We start from the raw sequence: 24,759 nt of genomic DNA on the forward strand, positions 1-24,759 counted from the left end.
GCTTACTTTGTGATCGAAACGTGGTTATTTTTTATTATTATTTTTTCTATCTACGTGGCTTTACAGAAAGATCCAAAAAAGAATAATAGGTTTTACCATTTCTGGCAATAAACATGAGGTTTTAAGATGTTCAAACACCAAATAGAAGCCCTTTGCAAGGCATCAAATCTGCATTAACCACACATACTTATGGTGAACATGCAAACAAACACGTTCTGATGACGTATGCATTGTCTTTGAAACTGATTGGCCTATTCCAGAGACAGCCTTCTTTAGGTCCTAGTCTCACCAGTGTCAGACCAAAGAACGCCAAAAGGCGAACACCACAAAGACAATGCCACTGTCACTGGGGCGGAGCCACAGGGGGGGGCTGGGGGGGGGCTCAGCCCCCCCTGAAATTTTGGGAAAGTCGGTAATCGGGATTACCGGATATCCGACTGCTGCAAAATTCTGCAGGCTGCCACCTTGTGCTGCCACCTTGTGTGCTGCCCTGCAGGCTGCCACCTTGTGTGCTGCCCTGCAGGCTGCCACCTTGTGTGCTGCCCTGCAGGCTGCCACCTCGTTCTGCCCTGCACGCTGCTTGAGCGGCAGCCTTTCGAACTTATCGAACTTATTAGCCACATCAGCGGCTCCGACCTATTAATAAACTCCGCGTTCAAATCCAATAAAATTTGTTTTATACGTTTGTGGCGACAATTGGAAAACATAAACACTGGATATCTCACAATATTGAAGTCAGCCCCACCCAAAGTCAAAATCCTGGCTCCGCCCCTGACTAACAGGGCATTCAGAGCTCAGGGTGAGCAGCAACAAAATGTTTCTCTTTGACGTTTGAACATCTTAACACCTGTGGGGTTTTTTTCGTTATTGCCGGGAAAGCGAAAAAAATACCGAATCTGATTTTTTTTCATACTTTGTGACACTGCCAAAACAAACAAAAAAGATATTAATCTTAATTTTAAGCCTTCGTGACTGCAAGAATCCATTCTCTTTGGTTCTTTCGGTAAAGTCACGTAGTTAGAAAAATAAATAAAATAAAAAATAAGGTATTAGGGGCCGTCCATAAATGACGTCACGCACCTGGGGGGGTGGGGGGGTCAGACATTTGTGACGATGTGTGACGAGGGGGGGGGGGGTTTGAGAAATGTGACGTCACATCAAAATGCGCAACTTTAAATAAATATAGACAACACGTTCTACTTAATTAAATAGACTTTTTGATAAATGTTTTTTTCCTACAACATCAGAGTGCAGCGCCACATTAAATACGCACTACAATGACAAGCGTTTAAAGCGATTTGAAGCATGTTTTTTTATATTTGGGGGGGGGGGGGCACAGCTTTGTGACGTCATATTTGAGGGGGGGGTCTGACTTTTTGTGACGCCGTGTGACGATGTGGGGGGGGGGGTGGTCAAAAATCGTACAAAATCGCGTGACGTCATTTATGGACGGCAATCTGAATCCTGTCGGGGGAGGGGAGGGGCGGGGTCTCAAAACACAGAGGTTTTTTTAACCTCTACTCTGGCACCGCGCCCCACCCGCCCCATCGCACTTTACCCGTGATGCCACGCGCGATTTCCCCCCACCCCCACAGCATCAGCGATGGCGGCCACCGTGGAGAGCGTCCTGGCGCAGGCCGAGCGGGAGGACGCCGAGCGACTCCGTCGGATCACGGTGCACAAGGACATCGAGGTGGAGTTCGACCTGGGCAACCTCACGGCCGTGGACAAGAACCCCCTCGACTTGTCCGAGTTGCGGTGAGCGGCGGCCCCCCGGTTGCGGTGCGTGCGTGTGGAGAGAGTTTCCAGGTGGTGTGGGAGGGGATGCAGCAACATCCACGTGGTGGCCACGTGTTTGGCAGTCTCCGCTGCTGCTTTGTCACTTGGGTCGCTCGAGTGGACACGAGTGCAGGGAAACTACTTACTGCTGATGATAATGATGGTAGAATGGCCGACGGTCAGTAACAATATACCGACTGCCAGGCCAACAGCCGGGAACGCGTTGGGGAGAGATAGAGTGTGAGCCCCGGGCCGCCCGTGGAGATGGAGCGATGGAATTGCTTTAGCTCATCTGGTGGATTGTTAACATCGCAAATGTGGTGGTGGCGGCTTGGGTACGCCTTCATCCAGCAGTGGATTGAGACCATGGCTGACGATAGATGGGGGGGTGTGGGGGGGTCTCAGGCACGGGTCAGCAAGCTGTGGCTCTTTAAGGACCCCTCGTGTTCGTGTGCATTGAGGCACTTGCAATATTCAGTTGATTTTTGCCGAATTAATAAAAATGGGATCTTGTTATGTTTCGATTTAAAGCTTTCGTGACTGCAAGGATTCCTCTTCTTTGGTTCTTTCGGTAAAGTCACGTAGAATGAGAATAAAATAATAAATTGATAAAATAAAATAACAATAAAATTCTCACGACGTTTCGGCCACAACACAAGCGGCCTTCATCAGGTGAAGGGACGAGACTGTCTGGAGGACAGCGCTGGAGCTGTCCTCCAGGCCGCTTGTGTTGTGGCCGAAACGTCGTGAGAATTTTATTGTGTTATTTTATTTTATCAATTTATTATTTTATTCTCATTCTACGTGACTTTACCGAAAGAACCAAAGAAGATCTTGTTATGTTGCCTGCCCCGACCCCCTGTGTGGTCGAGGGCCAAGGGGTTCTGGGTCCCCTTATCCCGAGAGATGTGAGTGGTTTGTTTATCTTGTGGAGGAGAGGGGAGGTTTGTCCCGAAACCTGAGGTGAAAAACGGGCGATGGCCCGGTCTCGCTGGGGCCTTGACCACCCACACGGCACGTGCAGAAGAACATTGAGTCGCTCCACTGCTGGATGAGGGCCCCCTCACGCCACGCGGGTCGCACGATATCCAGGCGCAGCTTTGGGTAAATAGGCGTTCAGTGTCCTGTGTTTTAATAACACAAAAACCAAACACAAGGGCCGTTGCCCGAAACGTCGCCCATTATATATTGTCTTTTTTTAAAAGGCCGCGATCTTTGACGGATTTGATAAGTTTGTTAATTGCACTTGTGCACCACTCAACCAAACAGCGGAAAGCAAATATATGTGGTAAGGAAATTTCATGGATTTTTTTTATTTTAAAAAGTCGATCGCCGTATTTTCTGGATTAGGAGACCATTGTGCCCGGTGGCGCAATAGTTTACACATTTGATAACACAAACGCCTACCGGGTTTATAAGATGCACAGTCAACTTTTGTTTAAAACTACGGCGCAGGGCAAGTCGTCGGTCTTCTAAAAGTAATACTTAAAATTTATAAAGCGCCCTTAATCCGGATAATAGAGTACCGTACTACCGTCCGGATTAAGTCATTTTGAGGTCGTCTCGTGTTATGAAGGTGGTGATTGGTGGTGGTGGTGCCGGGAGACTGGCTGGTTCCTGGGTCTCTGAATGATGCGCATTGCGTGTGTCCGGTGTGAATGGAGAAGTGAGACGATTCAATTCAGAAGTTTTGAGTTCACAATCTCGGTCGGGGTCGACAACAATAACCGTTATCGTCTCCGTGCGTAAACTGTACCGTCGTCATAACCGGTGTTAATTTCCCATTGAATATTTTCCATGTTGCTGGTAGCCTGGAGGAGGCATGTGACCACAACAGCCACAGCCAAAGCGAGTGGTATACTGAATGTGGTGTGCCGGACACGGGCAGATTTAAGCCTGATCATGAATTTCATTGTCACCATCATTGCCACGACCACCCCCATCATCATCATCGCTGCCGTTATGTTCACTATCGTTTGTCGCACCTCCGATGAGCACGGTTGGCCTCGTACGGTTCGAAAAAAGTTCAACGGTACATATACATCGTTGTCTCTGGAAATTATTAAATGACCGCCACCTGTTGGAAAGGCAAGTAGACAATAGTTGGGCTCTGGATGGCCAGACTCCTGTTATAAGAAGGGTTGATGTTCCAACCATTCGGCTCAAGGTCGCCACTGTTGAGCTAGCCTGAGGCTGGTACACTGTTAGGTGGGCAGGCCTGTGCTGTACCTTCATGCAGTGGCTGAGACTGCTGTCCCAAAAACGAATCCAAAAACCCTAACCCCTAAACCCTGAAACCTGAACATGAAATTCTAACCCCAGCACCTAAACGCTATCCTGAAACCCTAACACCATCCTCTAAACCTTATTCTGATATCCTAAGCCCTAAGCACTGTATATGAGGCAGATGTTTATCGTTGCCCCCTTGTGCCTTGCTCGCCTCGGTCATAAATCGCTGTCATTCTTGAAAAATGTGGACGTATAATTGTTAAACTTGAAATTCTGTTGCCTCTGCATTTTCTTACAGGAGAGATAGCGCTGGTTACCTGATGGCCCTGGCAAGAGACAACACACAGCTGCTGATAAATGAGATTTGGAAATTGCCGACGGAGCGCGTTGATGACGTCATCATCGCAAAGGTAGGCCACGTGACCTGCGTGTGTGTAGCCAGTACGACACATCTGTGTCCGCGTTCACGCTGGCTGTCGAAAAGTAATTGGCCTCGGTGGACCAAAAATTTATTTCCTTTCATCAGGAAAGCTGAATTTGAATTTCACGACTGTTTCAGAGAATCCTACAATGGGATTGTTGTGATCATTTGTATGCAATGTTTTGAATCTGGGAGGAAAGCGGAGTGCGTGGAGGGCTCGAATACAACTCGGGAATAATGGCAGACGTTCCACACCGATGGGCTCACAAACTCCAGCGCTGGTCACCAACTAGGCGAGCGAGTATTAGGAGCCGCAGCGACACACCATGGTACCTGCACGAGCCATTTAACCCTGCCTCCAACGTGATGCGTCACAACTGTGCCCCAGCACACCTTGCCATAATCTGCGTGTGCATCGTGTATATATATATGGCACGAAGTAGGAAACGTGGTGTTGTGAAGTCCTTTCACAGTGGAGATTGTCGTGCATATTTTTTACAGTTAAAAATGGATGTGGAACTGATGTACAGTGGTCCCTCGTTTATCGCGGGGGATACGTTCTAAAAATAACCCGCAATAGACGAAATCCGCGAAGTAATCAGCTTTATTTTTTTACAATTATTATACATGGTTTAAGGCCGTAAAACCCCTAACCACACACTTTTATACACTTTTCTCAGACAGGCATTAACATTTTCTCACATTTCTCTCTTATTTAAACACTCAAAGTTCAAACTTTCGCAGATTTCAAAAAAATAAGTACAATATTAGTAAATGAAACCAAAGATCAAAACCTGTTTTCAAGCCCAAACATTTTTGTAAATCTGGCTAGCCGAACGCATTCTGTACTCCCTTAGCTAATCAGGACGCAGAACACGTGTGCGGTTCTCCCTTAGCCAATCAGGATGCCGAACACAATGCGCGTTCATACTGTACGCAGGAAAAAAAAGCGTGCAAAATTACACTAAAAAAAATCCACGAGGCCGCGAAAGGTGAACCGCGTTATAGTGAGGGACAACTGTATAGTAAAACCTTTCCCGTTCCAATGATGTACGTGTACATCATCAGTTTTTCTTCTGATTTGAAACGTGACCAGAAGAAAAACGTAAATAAAATGACTCCCACAAGGCCATGCGGTAGGGCGTTATGGCACAGTCTGGTGCCAGCTATCACAGAGTGCGGTTGTGTCGCTACGGTTCTCTGCGGTGAGTACAATTTCTTTCAAAACGGTGCTATGCCTCTCAAAATGAAATTAACACGGAACCGCTTGCACGTTCCGAGATTCAGCGGTGAACGTGACACACCTTGCAACTTGCAGTTGCCTCGGAACAGGAGAGGGTTAATTGAGGTTGGTCTGCTGTGTAGACGCTCTATTTGGGCTGGTTGTGTTGGACATGTGAGACCATGTGAGAGTAATGAAGTGTCACCAGTGTCTTTCCACTCCCACGCAGCTATCCACCGTCACACAAGCCAGCCAGGATAATACAAATCGTTTATAATTGGAACGCGCAGACTTAGTATTTGCCTTCAGAGGCATAATTATTCGGACGTGGAGGAAACTACAGACATGCAGGAAGGTCTCCCAAGCCTGTGCCAACAATTATCTAAGCTCTGTGGCCCTATATTGGTTGTATTTTGCCATACCCATGAATGAGTGTTTATCCAGTTGATCATCGATTATCCGGCATGCGATTACCCAGCTTCCAACATTATCCGGTGGTCGCAGGGCGATCTGGCAAAACCGCTCTAAAGGCTGTAACCAGTCTGGCGATCGGCACCGTGTACGTGACAAAAAATTTAGCAATGTTCCATTTCATTGTCATATTATAGACAGTACATAATACACTACATTTAACAATTTAAAGAATGAAATCCTGCACTATATTTTTCATGACTAATAACTACAGTCATAAAAGCAGAAAATATACAGTGCTATCCAGCGAAAAATGCGTGTCAAACACAGTCATGTCGTTGAAACACCATAGTACGTACATCACCCCATGCAGAGTCTTCGAGATTGGAGTGTTAAGTACGGTTCAGTAAATGGGGTATCTTTTTACATTGATATAGAGTAAAACATTGGATTGCGAGCATAATTCGTTTTGGAAACGTGTTTGTAATCCAAAGCACTCGTATATCAAAGCACTCGTATATCAGTTGTGATCACGTGACGCTCAGCAGACAAAGCGTATATACGTACTGCTCGTATTGCAAAACCTCGCTCGTTTATCAAATTCATATTTATTTTACATTTTTGCTCGTCTTGCAAAACACTCGCAGACCAAGTTAGTCGCAATCCAAGGTTTTACTGTATTTATTTTTGCCCGCGTTTATACCAATTTCATATCGTGAACAATTTTAAAACAAAACATATACACAACACCTAATGTTATGCAGGAATGTGCGCAAATAATCAAATGTCAATAATGATGGTGGAGTGATTATCCGGCGTTTTTGAAAATCTGGCGCCACGTTCCCCCTCCCCGAAGCCGCCGGATAATCGATGATCAACTGTACATCAGAGAGGAAACCTGCACATCTCAAGTAAAGCCATGCTTGCAGGGCGGTTAACCCTCAGTTCCTACACAGATGGCATTCGCATACACATTTAACAACTGGCTGTAACCGCCATACCCGTGACGAGCCGGAAGGTATGGCCACCTTCGACACCCAACGGGTCACGAGGGAGTTTCAGGGATTTGTGTGTGATCCACCACCAACCCTTGCTACCTCCAGAGTGTTGGATTCCAAGCCGCGTGCAGCGTAGCCTCCTGCAGCGTAGCCTCCTGCTGCACGTGTCTTTGTTCATCGCAACTAATTGTTGTCGACGCTCTTCTCTTCCCACCCCCTTCCCACTGTCTGCAGCTTCCAAGCCCAACGACGCCTGTGCCCAGGGAGAGGCCGGTGGGTGTGATGTCAATTTCACCATTATTCTCGGCGTTATTGTGTCCATCTCCTCTTGTATTCCGGGACCTCGGCGATCATTGAGGCATAATTTATATGCCAGTGGTGTTATCTCCATCCTGCGTGGTTCCTAGCAACGGTTTACCATATCCTCCAGATCTTAAGAGGCATTTTTTCTCTCCCGCAAAAGTTGTGGGTTTCGTTTTATAATCCAATACGTATGTGTGTGCGTGCGATTAGTTGTGGGAGCAGTAGTGTAATGGTTAGTGCACTACGCTACAAACCCTGCGACCCGAGCTCGATTCCCACCCACGGCCAACACCAGTGACGATTATCTGTACTGGTCCTGGGCCTCCCCTAGCTCGACTCAGCCTCAAATGAGTACCTAATGTGGTGTGTAAATATCGCCACCCTCTTATGTATCGTACAGGGCTTCATAGCTGCTCGCTAATAGCACAGTCTGTTAAGGCTATATGTGAGATCTTTGTTAGTTCTGTATAACTTTATTGACACTGGGCACACGTTTGGGGTCCATTGTACTTTCCGGAGCATCTTGTAATGAAGAGAAATACGGTATCGTCAACACTAGCTAAACTTGATTCCTGTACTATGTGCCCCTTAGATCCCCAAGGCTCGTCCGGCTACGCGCTGGGAAGAGTTCGCCAGCTTGAAGGGAATCAAGAACAGAAAGAAGAGCCGGCGTGTGTGGGACGAGGAGAAGAAGGTACGAGTATCCCTTCAAACGTAGTTTTCCTAGTGAAAAGGATGATCAGTAATTCATTATGTCTGGGTTCAACTGTGTACTCGATTTATGCCGCCGACAATAACATTTTCGTGAAACTACCGACTACTGAACTTGTAGCAGGTATGGCCCACTGAGCTATACAGCTGTTTTTAAGAAGCGACCTGGCAACAAATGATAGCTCAATGAGGTGGCTAATCACGTGGGTAATTTAGCAGCCCAAATACTCTTAGACGCGTGTTTATAAACGTGGAGGGAAAAAACCGGAGGACCCGGAGAAAAATCCACGCGACCACGCAAACTCCACATATACAGCAGCCATGCAGGGGGAATATGGGAAAGAAGCAAGGCATGAAGCAACTTGGGCTCGGTACCAACAACAACAACAACCAACAGCGAGCCCCTAGGGACAGCCAGCGTGTGACGAAGGCAGCCCCCAACAGATGCCAGGGCGGCCTCAGCAAGGGGGGTTGTCACTGTCATGGCCGGCTCGGCATGTGCATTGGTAACGTCGTTTAACATCGGGTGTGATGCTGGCCTTAATAGGTGCTGCCGAACAACACCTGCTTCAGCGGTCTTTCCTGGTCTTAAACTAGCAGGGCGGCGGGGGTTCCGTGTGTGTGTGTGTGCAGGAGTGGCGGCCACGCTGGGGGTATAAACGCGCCAACGACAACACACAGGACTGGCTCATCGAGGTGCCGGATCACGTCGGTGAGTGCTCGACAGTATCCCCTTGCACCCGCCGTGTGCAGGGCCGGACAATGTTGCCGACCCTGCGAGCCACACTTAGAAAGCTTTGTACGGCCGGGAGCCACAAGACAGAGGGGGCACGGTGGTCACACGGCTGGTCCTCTCGCATTTTGGTTGACTGTGGGAATGCCCCGGGAATGCTCATTGTTTGCTCCGCTCCCAGATAATTTTTTTTAAACATTTACGGTATTCCCTCGGTATGCGCGAGGGATACATTCCGGAGATGCTCGTGAATAGAACATTTTGCGGATAATGATATTGGCCTTCAAAAACCTATCTTTTACATGATTTGCTTTAAATAACTTTCTCATCACTTTCTTGCATCACATTCTCTCATCACTTTATATCTCATCGTATTTTTTCTCTCTCTCTCGATGCAGTCGTGTAGAGTACCAGATGCGGTTCGTGAATAGCCAAAATCACGGATAGCAAGTTCATGAAAAACGAGGGTGTACCGTATTGTGCACCCAAACATTTCGTAATATCTGGCACATGGTATGATAGTTCATGTGAGTTCAAGGGCGCTGTGATACAATTAAAGCGGACTGCGATGGAATCGCCAACCTTGCTGATATTAGTCAATCAAATGAAGGGAGTGTGTGTCACATGACTCGAACCATGGCTCAATTGGCATGGAATCGACACAGCGATTAATCCGCAAATTGTGATTGAGTGGAATCAATACACTTAATCTCGAAAAACGATACACAATACCATATATGGGCAGAGACGCCCCTTACGGCCAAGGCCCAGCCCACTTCCGTATATGGGCAAATCTCTGATCGGTGATTTTGTCGGGTGTACGATTTTTATCGTATTACAGCGCTCACCTTGACTCTGAGATGCACGTAAAACGTGTAGGTGAACGTGACAACGGGGCGAGCGAGGGATGCGTGTGTTGGTTGTGAGCTTGGCCTCCCCCCCCCCCCCCCCAACCGCCCTGTGTTTGCCGCGCCTCCTTTCCCAGACCCCAACGAGGATCAGTTCGCGAAGAGAATCAACGCCAAGAAGGAGCGCGTGGCCAAGAACGAGCTGAACCGCCTCCGCAACATCGCCCGCGGGCAAAAGAGGAGTGGTGAGTCGCCTGCTCGCCCACCGCTGATGCCTGCGTGTGGCCGCTTGCCGTTGCAGACGCGTCCGCGCTCCCGCGTCGACGCACACGCGTGTCGGGGACGGAGTTGAAACTAAACTATAAAAACTATAAAACTAAACTATTTTTATTTCATCAGGTAAGGCCCACGGAGCTATATATAGCTCTTTTTCAGCAGCGACCTGGCCACAAATGATAGCTCAATGAAAGTGGCTTATCGTGTGGATATTTATAGCAGCCAAATACTCTGAAACGCATGTTTCTAAATGTGGAAGGAAAAACCAGGGAACCAGGGGACCCGGAGAAAAATCTGTGCGGCCACGGGGAGAACATGGAAACTCCAAATATACAAGCGTCATGGTCAGGGACGAACCTACGACCTCCTCTCTTCCAGGAGAGGTAGTTAACGTCTCGCCACCATGGCACAGTTGATGCTAATAAAGACTCCGTTTCGATATTGGAGGTCGCAAAAGGTCACGAATATTGGAAGGAACTGTGAGGAGGAGGAGGAGGAGGAGGCATTGTCCCCCACCGCTGGGATGTTAACGGCTCAATGAGAGAGAAAAAAAATTGATATGCCGTTGGTATTTACATGTATATGGTGCTGCATGGGTATCGCTGTTCACATCTGAAAAGTAAAGTAAACACGGATAACTAATTGATACATTTGGTTGTGAAAATTGTTAATCAACTTACAGGTGAGTGAAAAACAATAATTGGCACGTTAAACGCTTGTACGCATGGTAATGTGATTGTCGGGTGGTGGAGGGTCTTAACGACACAAATTTGGTCAGATCCATAACGTGGCCGCACTCAAAAACCATTACGAATCGAATATGGACATATATATCTCATTGCCCCAAAATTGAACTGTTTAATTTATGGTCTTCCAGACCAGTGTTTTCCAGTTTGTATAAGCAGGCAAAACTTTGACTGGTTTTGACTATTCAGCAGGGTGTGGCCAAATTTGTTTATGTTGGTGGGTATCCTGGGGGTAAAGATGCACCACGTGGTGGTACACCAGCAGTCGTTGGTCTTACAGAAAGGATGATAACAGTTCTGAGACATTTCCACCACTGGGCAGGCCGAGCGAAGGTCAAGAAGCACACTGTCCAGTGCTCCGTGAAGCACTGAGAGTTTACTTTGTAAAATACTTCAAGCACGTGCGACAAATAATGAAAAGCTCAAGTCCTGAATATAAAAAAAAAATGCAAGACCGTAACTGTTGCCAAAGTATTAGCGACGTTCGCTTATTTCACTTGTGGTTTCTGCCCCTGCCCTTTTACTCTGTCCTCTAGTCCCCTAGCGTTCTCCCCTTTACGTGTTGATTGCTGCCGATGTAAAATGTAAATAATCGTTTGGTGCTTTGTTGCGTTGCAGCATCTGCTGCGGGCGCCACGCCGCCTGAGAAGCCGAGCCGCGACGATGTGAGTTGCCCCTCTTTAACCCGCACCTCCGATTAGCCACGGTTGGCAACGTGTTACGGTGCGAAAGAAGTTCAGCCTGCGTGCATGTCTACCACCCAATCTGCCCTTCAGTGTTCGTCGCAGAAGGAGAAGCTCGCGTCATCCCACGCAAGCTCTGCGATGCGCGGGCCGCCCTTTGTAATGAATCTGTTGCCGGTCGGCAGCTCGTCGGCATTGCACCTGCCGGGGGGAAACGCATTCCTGCCGCTAACGACCAAAACACAGTGACGGTGCGGCGTGGGTTCACACGGCGTGCGAACGAGACCGCATTTGCCGGAAATGTCGCAGTGAGAATTGGTTAAATTTTCGGGCGCTTGGGTCGATTGTTAGACGGCACAAATGTGAGAGGACGGCAACTACTTGGGGAGGCCTTCATCCAGCAGTGGATTGATCATGGCTGATAATGATGATGATGAAAGAAGAGAGAACCTTTTGTCTCCTTTAAACGACGACATTGCGTACAGTGCTCGCCCCGTGCATCTCCCATCCTGCGGTTCTAGCGCTGTTGTGTTCAGTAGCGTACAAACAAACGTACCGGCCCCTGTGTGTCGTCGCAGGTTGTGTCTGTATAGACGAGCCAAGGCCAATAGAGTGAGCGCTGTGATCCTTGTCGGTGGATTTCAACGGGCTACGCGATCCACCGGAAAGCTCTGACCAACAATTACCCTGATTTAACCCTGTAGTATATACAATAGCCGTGAAGTACTAACGCCATCTATTGGTGGAAGTTAATGTATGATTTCTTACGGGATTCTACTTGCCATGAGCCGTTTTGAAAGTTGCTTACGCATGCGCTTGTCATGATTTGTCCTGAGACCCACGAAATAATGTTTTGCCATCCACCCGTGGGTCCACGATCATCGACGTGATCGGCCACCGCTAGTCTAGACACTGGCCGCGTGTGAGAGGCGGCCGTGATTGAGGAGGTGGTGGTGGGGGTGGGGCAGTCAGGAGTGGGAAGGGCAAGCCGCCACCATATTCGCCGAATTAGTAAAACGCAGGCCCCAATTTTCCAGGTGACGTGACGTTGCCCGCTCTTGTGTCTGTGCTTGTCGCTGCAGCTCGGGAAAGCCATCTACGTGGCCAAGAGGGCAACTGCCTCCGTCGGCAAGTTTCAGAACAAACTGGTAAGCCGAGTTGCGGTCGTGATTGAACATTGTGAAATGTTCGGGCTAAAACATTTAGATTTTTGTCATGGTCTTAACGTGGTGACACGGACCCTGGGCCAAGGGGAATGCGCGTTTTGCTATTGTAGCCATCCCTAAACACTTTTAACCGCACATATGATAATTAAATATACCTGTATATTTTAAGCAGCCGTCCATGCAAATTGCATCTCTTCAAACGCTGTAGAATTGATAACGCGCACAAGATTTTAACGGAGGCACGGGAAACGACAGATAAAACAGGGGGAAGGCAGCAAGAACCGGCGCCAACAATTTCCCAAGCTCTGCGGTCCTATAATGAGGATGTTTGTACCATCTTCATGAATGAGTGTTCATACGTGTGGGAGGAAACCCACAGCGGTTAATTTCTGTGCTGCGCTGAAATAAGGGCGATGATGACCAAGGCGTTGTTTAACTGGCGGTGTTTTGTTTCGTTACTTTTCAGCCAAAAGAAAAAGAGGACCGGAATTACGGGAAGAAGAGAAAGGTGGGTGCTTGCCCTCTGGTTCCAGTGTCCTCAAGCGTTCTCTGTTTAAATTGTGATTTAAAGCTTTCGTGACCGCAGGGATTCATATTCTTGGTTCTTTCGGTAAAGTCACGTAGAAGGGAAACAATAAAATAATAAAAATGTAAAACAATAAAATTCTCACGACGTTTCGGCTGCAACACAAGCAATCATCGTCAGGTGTGAAAAACCACAGCAATACAATTTGAAAAAAGTGGCGGTTATTTTTGACGTTAGCACCACGGAGAGCGATTTTATAAACCATTTCGGGTCTTAATTTATTGTTCACTCTTACGGTGGCTTTCAGACCGCATTCATCATTTTTGTCTCCCCCCCTCTTTTCCGAACATAGATGGACTCGTCCATCTGAACAAACTGTCAAATCGCTCTTCGTGGTGCTAACGTTAAAAAAAACCTCCACTTTTTTCAAATTTTATTGATGTGGTTTTTCACACCTGATAATGATTGCTTGTGTTGCAATCGAAACGTCGTGAGAATTTAATAGTTTTATATTTGTATTATTTTATTGTTTCCCTTCTACGTGACTTTACCAAAAGAACCAATAATACATTCTCTGTTTATTTATTATTACTGCTGCTCATGGCATGTGCTGGCACATTATTAACCTGACCATTATTAGACACGTGGAGATCTGCTCGCATACATTGGACATCCGTGAATAAGAGCCCGCGTAGCTTATCGGATTTCTCCAGGATAAATAGTGGTTCTGATTCGAAGGTGGCTCTGAGCAGTGCGTGTATGGGAAGATCCCTGGATTCCATCTTCCGCGAAGCTTATGGGCAAAAACCCTAAACCACATCCGCTGCACAAACCACGGCAGCAGATGCCGATACTTGAAGACAGACAAATGGCTAATTAAAACCTCTCCCGTGTGTGACTGTGGTCACCCAGAAACTAACCATGGGACATTTTTACGGCTCTATTCCTGATTTGCAAATATGAAGGGGCGGCATCATCACAGACCAGCGATGCACTCTGCTACTTCCGACGCGATTATCTGGCTCAACCACCTCAATGTAAAATGTTATAGTGGTTCAACATCAACATCAGCAGCCATGCAAATAAGGGCATGTATGCACAATCCCAGATGGCGCGTAGGAAACCGTTGATACTGTGAAGGCTATGCTTTGCGCACAAATGTCCGCGCCTTGTGGCTTTGTGTGTTCAGCTCCGCAAAAATAGAAATATCTCCAGTGTTAACGGCTCAACATTGGTTGTTCATCCCATGTCTGGTTTCATGATATCTTAAAAAATATATATACCTAAAATCTCGCGTTTACGCAGGCTGATTAAACTGTTGAGCACTTGGACAAAGTCGATAGGCAAAAGTTGTATTAGGCTCCCAAAGGATGCTGTGTACAAGAAGAATAACTTTGTAGATTTGGCATTTGCGGCATTCTTATAGTGCAAGGCTGTCGCGGAGGCAGGCACTGTTTCACACCGGACTGGTTTCACAGTAGGGGCTGATGTTGCTATTACAAAGAACGGTCACTGCATCGCACGCTTTTAGATGCGCTTCTGCGGGCCGTCTGGAATGCTCTTCCAATTTTAGGAAGCCACTGGGAGCTTTTAAATCATCTCGATTGAAAACTCATTTTTTTAGAACCGAGAGGGAAAATGTCTAGGACAATGAACAATGGATTACAAATAATCTTGAAGGTTATGGAAGCGACACACAGATGGCTTGGTCACACGTTTATAAGAGGAATAAATATAAGAGGAATACAATCCAAGAGGTATGCAGATTATAGACCCATATACTGACGCATAGGTCCGTAGACTCGCACAGAATGTCTTGCCCTTATCAACTGGTTCGGTCTCACTCAGCATACTTTCAGATGCCCTTCTGTGGCCGTCTGGAATGCTCTTCCAATATTAGGAAGTCACTGGAGCTATGCACAATTACATCTAGATTGAAAACTCATTTCTTTAGAACTGGTTTTTGTGTTTAGTTTGGCCTTCCCCCGCACCTCCAATTAGTACGGTTGACTACGTATGGTGCGAAAGAAGTTCAACAAACACGTGTAAATCTAGTTCAGTAACTCGCAGGTACGTTTTTCTTTTGAAAAATTCATCACGATGTACATATAACGTGTGCATGCGTGTGGTGCAGTTCTCGCCATTGGTTGGAGACCTGTCCAAGGAAAAGGAGCAACAGCTGAGTATGCTGAAAGCCATGAACAGCAAGAAGCCCAAGATGGACATCACCAGGGTAGGTCTTGACCATCGCCTGGAGGAAGCTGGGTGGTTTATTATGACAACGCTTGTTTACCCGGGAAAGCCTCTCACAGAGTCTCGCAACTCTTCTTCAGGAGGGTACTGCCCACGTTTTCGCAATAGGGGGACGATGGTTGTTGTGTATATTCCAATTGGGTCATTTGTGGCTTTATTTTTTTTTATTTGGACCTTGACCACCGGCACATGATGGGGCCACTCTCTTGAAAACAACTTCACGGGGAGATCATTGACGTTCGCTCTGAAATAGACGGTGCGCGTATTTTTACGTTTAGCACACTGGCAGCGTTAACCACGCCTGGCAGTGGGATTCGAACCTCCGCAACGAGCGTAGAACGAGCTAGCGCTTGGGCCATTTCGCCGTCATGACACTATGGGACTTAACTTTATCCGATTTTGTCACTTGAGGCCGAGTAGTCGAGAGCTGATGGAAAACTCTGCAAGCAGGCAACGCAGTTAATGCTGTGTTTGTGTCAGAACATGGAGCCAGCTCCGTTGCAATCTTGGTTTTGACACTTGGATAAGCTCATTCCAAGATTAAATCGGGTTTACAAGCATTTTTGCTTTGGACGATCTCGTCCTGGTCATTGATGAAATGGCAAAAGCCTGAAATGCGTATGACGTTTGTGGTTTTTGGTTTACTCTGCATTGGCTCTCGTCTGGAATAATGTGTTTGTATAGCAAATGATTTATGTGTATGGTGAGCACTTTGCACCAGCCGAGGAGGGGTGGGGAGGGCTGCTTTGTGATGTGTAGTGCCGCTAGGGCTTCTTTGATGTCGCGATCGGTCTCGCTCCCCGCGCTGCTGTGATCCTCTGCTGACTGTTGAAACGGTTACAGTGATCTGCTAAAATGAAGCCACTGCAGCTGTGAACTTTTAAATATTGATTGAAAATGAATTTCTTTAGAACTGCTCTTTGTGTTTAGTTTGTCCTTCCCCCTTCCACCCCCACCGCACTTCTCATTATCACGGTTGGCTATGTACAGTGCAAAAGAAGTTCAACATAAGCACACGTCAAGGCGATGCTCATCTGATTTACAGCCCTGAGCCACTGGGGGAAATTCTACTTGCCTATGTCGGGGGTGGTTTTTCCTTGGGACAACCACTGATGACTTCCCCACACGAAAATGGTAGATATTTTAATGACCCCAGAGGGATGATAGATCGAGTCAACCCCTCAATGAGGAATTAAACACTCCGTCCTTCCGCCAAGTCCACCTGACCAGGTGTCGACGACCATCGTGAGCGGCCGTGTCGCCCCTGTGATGTGGCAATTCCACGTTTGGCAATGACTATCGTGGCTCTATTAAATTTTTCAAACATTTAATCTCCTAAAGAACTGTTTACAAAAACAATAACGTTCACAGTAATATTTTAAAGTCCTGAAAAGCAATGCGATATTACCCGTTACATTTCCAGATAAAATGATGGCATGACAGTTTTATGACGTCAACGTTTTCCGAGAGCATGTGCTTTGTACGCATTGTAGATTGTGAAATTGTAACGAATATAAAGACTGATGGCAGGCCTTTGTGGAGTGAACAGCAGTTTAAACTTTCAGCAGTATTTGTACTCCAAAGCGCAAAACCCAGACGATAAAAATGTTAAACACAATTAAAATGGTATCGGAGTAATCGTTGCATCGTGAACTTTGAAAATTCTGTCAAGTAAAAACTCGTCCCCACTAAAGAGGACATCGCAATACAATGTAAGGACCCCACGAGAACCAGGAGTTGCTCTTTTAAAGGAGATCTGTTTAGAAGTGCTATGAAGAAGAGCCATTGCCCAAAATGTCACCTATTATGCTTATTTTTAAGGCCACAGCGATATTAACGAATGTGTATTCATGTCTGCACCATTGCCAACGCAGTGGCAGCATCAGTGTCAACAAACGCTTTGTTTAGAAGTTGATTAATCGTTTTCCCATGCATGTGGACACGTTCGCTCAGGCCGTGAACAAGCAAATTCGGGAGGAGCAAAAGGAGGCGGCTCTGGAGAGAATGAAGAAGAGGGGCGGGAGGAGAGGTGGCGGCGGTGGAAGGGGTGCTGGGAAGAGGTCCGGAGGATCGGGCAGAGGAGGAGGCGGTGGCGGCGGTGGTGGCAGCTCGAAGAAGGGACAGGCTGGGAAAGGGCGGAATTCTTTCTCCGGCAAGATGGGGAGTAAGTTTGGCAGAGGGGGCAAGAGTAGTCGGGGTGGAAAGGGGAGAAAGTGAATAAGGATTTGTGTAAATTTGTGAATACCTTTTCAATAAAAGAAGCCGTTCCTTTTTTTTCTGTTGCGGAGTTGTTTTTGTCATGAGCAATCTGTACGCATATTAATTTAAGCGAACTACCGAGCGTGTGTGTTCATGAAACATTTCAATGCATTTAATATCTCGCCGACTCCAGCTTGTGTATTGTATTTCGCTGATTAGTTGTACGGTAAAGCAATGTTCTTCGTTGCAAGGCCCCGTGTGCCCCTGGTGGCCTTTAGTGCGGGCCCCCCCCCACAATACACGGAGTGAAAACACCCCCGTCGTGCTTCTGTCAAACCCCCCCAATGGTTTCAAATATGTGGTGGGCCCTCACACTGATGATGTCTTTTCGGCGAAAGTGCCCCCCCCCCCCTCTGAAAATTAGTGAAGAACACTGCGGTAAAGATTAATTGCTGAAAATATATTTTTTCAAGAAGTTGCTTTAATAGTTTTGAATCCAGTGGGCCAACTGTCATTAAGGCATCTGATGAGGCACACTGCGTTTTGGATGATCGCGTGGAGGTGATTCAACTCGAGTGGAGCGAGCGTGGAGGTGTTGTGGCTGACGGTTGGGTTACTTGACAGCCGAGTTGAGCAAAAGAGCGAGCGAGCGATCAAACAGAATTTGTACTCGGTTCTTAACTAGTGCAGGGCGGAGACAGTTTCTGCTTCGGGCAGATTACGTCTTTTTTTTACACCTTGCATTGAAATGACTTTCTAATTATATGAATTCGATGTCTGTGTGCACGTGCGCTTAGGGGGGAGCCCGTGTTCATCTTTTTTTTCATGCGCGCGCGCCCCCGTTTCAATAGACGTCAAAATTTTCCAACGAAAGGTTACTGAATTTGTACGTAGAGGGAAACTTGCTTAAATTTCACGGCAACTGTAAGCACATTGGAACACTGCTCGTTTGCGTAGTTCCCATTTCCTGCTGGAGTCGAGCCAAGAGGAACCCCAAGTGGCAGCTGTTTCGAGCATAAGGTGTCCGCAGAACCGGGCTGGCAAGCGGGTGTTAGTATGAAGACGAAGAATATGTTTTACCCTTTGGCAACAAAATGCGTGTTAAGATGTTCAAGCACCAAATATATACCTTTTGCAAGAAATCATGTCTGCATTAACCACACGTACTTGTGATGCTCTGAAAAGTGCATTGTCTGTGTCCTTGTTCTTTCGGTAAAGTCACGTAGGTGAAAAAATAAAATTAATTCAGTCACGACGTTTCGATTGCTTGCGTTGCAATAGAAACGTGATTTGTTTTTTCACCTACGTGACTTTACCGAAACAACCAAAGAATATGGATCCTTGCAGTCACGAAAACTTGAAATCTAGAATGTCTGTGTCCTGTTCGCCTTTTGGCGTTCTCTGGTCTGACACTGGTGAGACCGGACCATAAAGGAAGTCGTCTCAAAGACCATCCGTGTGTCGTGGGTTCCACGGAGGCGCACACTTGAACTAGGAGGCAACACGTTTATTACACGGCCCAAACAGTGCTACTACTTAAACGTTACAACGGGTTAACTCGACCCCAGCAGGGTAACTACATAACCGGGTCAGTCAGTAACAGTACTGCCTGACCCACGATACCGCACGTGACGACCGAAGATCGAAGAGACGTAGATTCCAGAAGACAGCCGCGATTGCTCTCGGGACCTCGGCTTTATGCTGCCGAGCGTGGCCTCACTCCGCCCTCGGTCACGCCCCCTTCTGGATCTCACCAGAAGGTTCTCGGCCACTCATCACGTGTCCCTCGAGCCACCCTTTGGGCCCCCTCGCTACCCTGTCCCGGTCACGTGGCCTCTCGGGTTCCCCCAGATTGTCACGTCCTCACTTGACCTCCCCCTGACCGTCACCAGAACCATGCCGCCTGGGGCCCGCTTCCATGCCATTCCTCCTCTGGTGCCAGAGAGAGACTCAAGACGCACAGTTCCACTCTTGTGACAGCGGCTGGCACTAAGCGCCGTAGTGACTCCATATACGTCACTACACGTATTGATTGCACTATGTAACACAAATTTGTTCCTGGGTAGTAAGTGTTATATCGTCAAGGCTTATGCCTCAAAAGTACAGAAAATGGCTATTATTCCCCACAAACGTAATCACTTCTAAATCTTTTGTAGTCATTTTTGTATTACTTGAGTATGAATACATGTTAATTTTGATTCATATGTTTCTTTCTAACTTTATGTGAACGAAAATACATAAATTGCCCGTTTTCTCATTGAAAATAGGTAAATTTCAAAATATCACTGTCCTGGCCACAAAAGCAAAGTTTGTGGGGAATAATATCCATTTTCTATACTTTTTAGGCATAAGCAATTAAGAAATAACACTACCCAGAAAAAATGTTACACTGTTATCAGAGCATGTTTGCATGTTCACATGTTCACTACACGTTATGTGTGCTTAATGCAGACTTGATCCCTTGCAAAATATATTTATTTGGTGTTTGAACATCTGAAAATTGTTTCATCGCCAGAAAGGGTTAAACCTATTATTTTTTTCTTCATACTTTGTTTGCATGTTCACCACAAGTTCTGTGTGGTTGGTTGATGCAAGGGATCCAGCCTTGCAAAATGTATCCGATTCGGTGTTTGAACATCTGAACACCTGTTTCATTGCCACAAAGCGTACACATTCTTACTCTTCATGCTGTTGATGCTGGCGTCAAGGCGCGTCTGCCAGTCTGAGACGGTGACGCTGCGTTTGCTTTCCACACTTAAGTTAATGCAACGTCCCGGGCCGCATCGCTCATGTTCACCGTGAAGCGGATGGGGTCATTATATTTTTTTAACACGCGTTATTAACTGTGGATGTGTTTACAAAAAATCGAGGGGGGGGGGGGGTTTGTTTGTTACCTCGGCCAGCTGTTGAAAGTGAACCGAAACATGTTTTTTGATGAAAGAGAGAGGTTGGGCAAGAGGTCTGGGTGAAGTGTTCGTGGGGAGCTGGAGGCGATCGTCAAGAGCAACGATGGGCGGCAGGGTGGCTGGGTGGTTAACAAAAGCTCGTGGCCTCCAGGCAAGAAGAATCTTCGATTATATCAAAGGCCGGCGTTCCGTTTGTCCGTAAACTAAATGATGAGAGCCTTTCAGAAGACCTGAATCAAAAAGTTATAGAAAGTGGAGACAGGAGCTAGTATAAGGTAAGTCGCCGAAATTCTAGTCTCAAAGTTTGTGTTTCAGCCAAAAAACATCTTGCTTGAACGACACCCATTTGGCTGGGGACGTTTCCGAAGCGTAAATTCCACAATTTTTTTTGTTTAAAACACATCATCCTAAAGCATGTTCGTAAAAGTCACGCCCATATAAAAGTTAACCATTTGGGCTGAGCGGGGCGAGAAGTACACTGCTATAATTAAATCTTGTCAAGTTGCACGTTCGGTGCAAGGATCTCCCCGATGCACGCGCTCACTCACGCCACCAGCAGAGGGCGGGAGTGGCGCGCGTGCTGGCGTCTCTGCGTGGCCGAGGTGGTGATGCTTCCCCGCTCTGTGAATCTTCAGTGCCGGATTGAGATTTTGTAAGCCCCCTGGGCTGCAGGTAGTGTGAGACCCCCAGTAATATTTTCAAAAGGAAAATAAAAGTTAAAGAAAAATAAAATGTATTTTTTATATATATAAGGCTAACAAATAAAATTCAGCATTCACAAATGAAATAACTTTTCACTTGCTCTTTGGTTCTTTCGGTAAAGTCACGTAGATAGTGATCTATTAATTTTATATCTACGTGACTTTGCCGAAAGAACCAAAGAGTATGGATTTTTGCAGTCACGAAAAGCTTCAAATCAAAACTTTTAACTTAATCTCTGGAGGCCCTCCAGCTGGCGGAGCCCCCTGGCCTGCAGCCCCTAAAGCCCCCGTGCCTTAATCCGGCCCTGTGAATCTTCAACAATCCGAGGATTGAATCGTCGGCGAAGGTGAATACTTTTCGCGCAGATTTTTGGTTTACATCCGCCAAGATTTGGACAACCCTTCCATCAGTTTTTCCGCGTTTTTTTTAACCTAGGGTAAGTTTTTAAAAGTTAAAGATGTGCTCATTTTGGGGGGGGGGGGGAAGGGTAATGTTAGGAGAGTTACCGTGTGACCCCTGTTACAGGCAGACCAAGCTTCATGCGTGAACGCTGTCGCGTTGCGAATCCGGCAGGCCACCCATGGTTAATACTGCGGCTGTATTCAGAACGCACATCGGCGTATGATTATACATTTGGGCGTGTAAATACCCCGTAACACAGTCGTTCCTAACCTGGGGTGCACTCACCCCCAGGGGGTGCGAGATGCCTCTCTCTGGGGAGTGCCAGACATGGCCAGATTTGTTTAGAAGGTAAATCATCGACAACACAAATTAAGCACGGGCACGTTAAGTAGCTACTCATTTGTTTAATCAAACCCTATGTATTTATTAACATTTTTTATCGATTGGGAACCAAAGGGTGTGCCTGGCTAAAGTAAAGATGAAGAACCACTGACATAACACGGTTCGAAAAGAGTTAAGGCCAATTGTGTGCCGACGTCATGGGCCCGAAAGTGAAAACTATACCTGACACAATTTTAACTATACAGACACAATTTCAACCGAGAAGATGGTTTCAAATTAAGCAACCATTGGAAAGATGTTCTAAATCGAACCAAACATTAAACTAATTTTCAATGGTACAGTATATTTTTTCAAGTAGTGGTACCCCAAACTTTCGCAGCTTTTAAAATTCCCTTCTCACACCATCAATAGGTAAACTCCCCCTCCCCCCCTCGCCAACCGGCATGTTCACCCGCATGTACACCACCTCTACACCGTTCATCATGCTAAGTCGGCCAATTAAATGCTAATTTTTATGCTAATTCCTTTGTCAAGGCACCTTCATGTCTCTCACACAGCTTAAAGGTCGCGGTCTGAGCTTGGCTGTGTTTCACTCCAGCGCTGTCTTCGAGACAGTCTGGTGCCTTCACCTGATGAAGGCCGCTTGTGTTGTGGCCGAAACGTCGTGATTTTTGTTTTATTTTTTACCTACGTGACTTTACCGAATAGAACCAAAGAGTATGAATCCGAAACAAGTTGTGTAGCAACAATTCGTGAAATCATGAACACATGAAAAGCCACAACTCTCAACCCGTACGTGCAACGAGTGATCACGGGCAGTGAGTTACCCACTGATGAGTTGTTTTAGTTTTAACCTTTTTCGCTATCACTAAAGGTTGCTCGCTTTTTTGTTCTCCTAACAGCAGGACAGTTGAGTTGTCATCAGGTTCGTCCTGAGTCCAACCTCTATTTAATTCGTCCTGTAGGTTAGTTTTGTAATTTGTGATATTAATTTGGAGGTATGCTGAATGTTGAGTTGTGTTTTGCAATATGTTTGATTCCTCACGCGAGTCGTTTTGTTTTTATTGCTTTACTTCGTTGCGATACTTTTTTGTCTCCATAATAACGGGGTTTCTTTCCCTCAATATAAATGTGTCGTTAAACCCGCCACCACCCGTAAAAGCCAATTAGCAATGTTTGTCACGTAAACAAAACGTGCCTCCAATTCCTCGATTTGATTTTGACATTTGGTAACCAATGCCACCCCTTGCAAATGCGACTACTGTATATATCGTGGTTTATAGATTTCTCGCCTCGTTAGACAAACTAAACTTGGAACATCTTCATTCATTCTTAACTTGCACTCGCCACAGGACGGGTGGATAAAATCCCCGTCGACATTAGTGGCCGTGGCTACGTGCTGTGGCGCTCTGAGCTCATTGCCAGAGCCCACTAACCAAAGCCAACTCCACACAGGCACACATTTGTCAATAGCACTGCGTTGACCTTAAAAGGTGAAATATAATCGGGTGACGTTTTGGCCAATTGGGGCCTTTCTAGCACACACAAGGAGAGATAGTGGATACGAGTTTGGAGACTGAACTTTACGCCACATAAATAAAATAAACAAGCGTTTTAAATTGGCATATGAATAGTTATCTATTAATATCCGTTCAATTATTAACCATCGATTACTCAATAAACGAATTTGTATTAAAGGTTGCTGGAAAGTGGCATGAATGGTTGTGTTGTGATGAGGTCACAATGTAAACCAGTGGCTCTTTTTAACCTAGGGTGCAGCACGCACCCCCTGGGGAAGCGAGATGCCCTGTCGGGGGTGGGAGGGGGGTGCGAGACATGGCCAGATTTGTTTAAAAAGGTAAATAATTGAAAACACAAACTTAAGCACGGGCACGTAAGTTACAACCACTTTGTTTAATGGAACCTGTGTATTTATTAATGTTGTACATTTTATTAACGATCGAGGCCAAGGGGTGGAAGGCTGCAGTAAATAGAAAGGGGCCATCCATTCAGTACGTACGCATGGAGAGAGGTGGGGGGTAACCCAAATGTGTACGCTTGCGTATGGGGGGGTCTACTGACAATGTTCGTACGCATACGAAACGGGGGGGGTGGGGGTGAAGCCTCGATAATAATTAGTCTACATTGGCCTTCAAATGAGCCACAGTTCAGTGTCTTCAGCTGTCAGACAGCGAGTACTCGCGGGAGAAGTGGGACTGTGGGAGATGTGTCACTCGCGTGCCCCTGACTGCAGCTATCACACAGCTCAGCAGTGAGTCTGACATCGCCTGGCGGCCTGACCCATGGATGATGATCACACACACACACGTCCTGCAACCCGGCCTCACTGCAGACTGCCGCTGGCTCAAGGTTTTAGCTGCCGCGGTGTTCTCTGTTCGTGCTGCTGCTGCTGCTGCCCGGACTTCAGTTCTAACACTCGTCTGTACATCGGTCTACTGTTACAGTAGACCGATGTGTTGACGAAATTCCTATAATACGTAACCTGTTCGACTGGGTTCAGTCGGAGTTTGAACCTAGCGAACACCAGACACACTTTTTAAAGGCCCGCAACTTCATTCTTTAATGCAGCTGGCGGTGGACTGTCTGTTTGCTTAGACACGTTGATATTATTAATCCTTGATCGTTTCTGCGTGGATTAAATATCGGCCGTTCTATAGGATTCGGGGGGTGGGGGGGGTCAGGCGTACGTACGCAGGTAGGGGGGGGTGGGTGTACAAAGTACTCGTGCGTACAGGGAGGGGGGGAGGGGTCACGTCTTGACAGATTTTTGCGTACCCGCTACAGGGATAGTCCGTACCAGAACCACTGACGGCAACCATTATTGGCACAATCCTCTGGCCACAAATCCATCATTTCAATCGGCGGCGGGGGGTGGCGTGGGG

General features: G+C 46.8%; 1 protein-coding gene across 1 annotated transcript; it reads left to right on the forward strand.

The window, feature by feature from the left end:
* Window positions 1-1,559: 1,559 nt before the first annotated feature.
* Window positions 1,560-17,578, forward strand: RRS1 (regulator of ribosome synthesis 1). The gene is made up of 11 exons (XM_032972592.2): window positions 1,560-1,758; window positions 4,307-4,418; window positions 7,295-7,333; window positions 7,956-8,057; window positions 8,708-8,786; window positions 9,793-9,900; window positions 11,296-11,342; window positions 12,443-12,508; window positions 12,993-13,034; window positions 15,187-15,285; window positions 17,259-17,578. Exons 1-11 carry the CDS (start codon window positions 1,604-1,606, stop codon window positions 17,520-17,522), a joined length of 1,113 nt encoding a protein of 370 aa, XP_032828483.1. The 5' UTR covers window positions 1,560-1,603; the 3' UTR covers window positions 17,523-17,578.
* Window positions 17,579-24,759: the final 7,181 nt, after the last annotated feature.

Source organism: Petromyzon marinus, chromosome 49, assembly GCF_048934315.1.
Source record: "Petromyzon marinus isolate PM22_M1 ecotype Great Lakes invasive population chromosome 49, UKy_Petmar_22M1.pri1.0, whole genome shotgun sequence".
In the NCBI taxonomy this organism is placed as follows: domain Eukaryota; kingdom Metazoa; phylum Chordata; class Hyperoartia; order Petromyzontiformes; family Petromyzontidae; genus Petromyzon; species Petromyzon marinus.

What these genes read in the sequence shown, in the direction of transcription:
- RRS1 (XM_032972592.2), top strand. Translation starts at nt 1,604, where the DNA reads ATGGCGGCCACCGTGGAGAGCGTCCTGGCGCAGGCCGAGCGGGAGGAC. An exon ending in ATGACGTCATCATCGCAAAG is followed by an intron (nt 4,419 to 7,294) that starts GTAGGCCACGTG and finishes CACTGTCTGCAG; the next exon opens with CTTCCAAGCCCAACGACGCC. An exon ending in CCGCGGGCAAAAGAGGAGTG is followed by an intron (nt 9,901 to 11,295) that starts GTGAGTCGCCTG and finishes GTTGCGTTGCAG; the next exon opens with CATCTGCTGCGGGCGCCACG.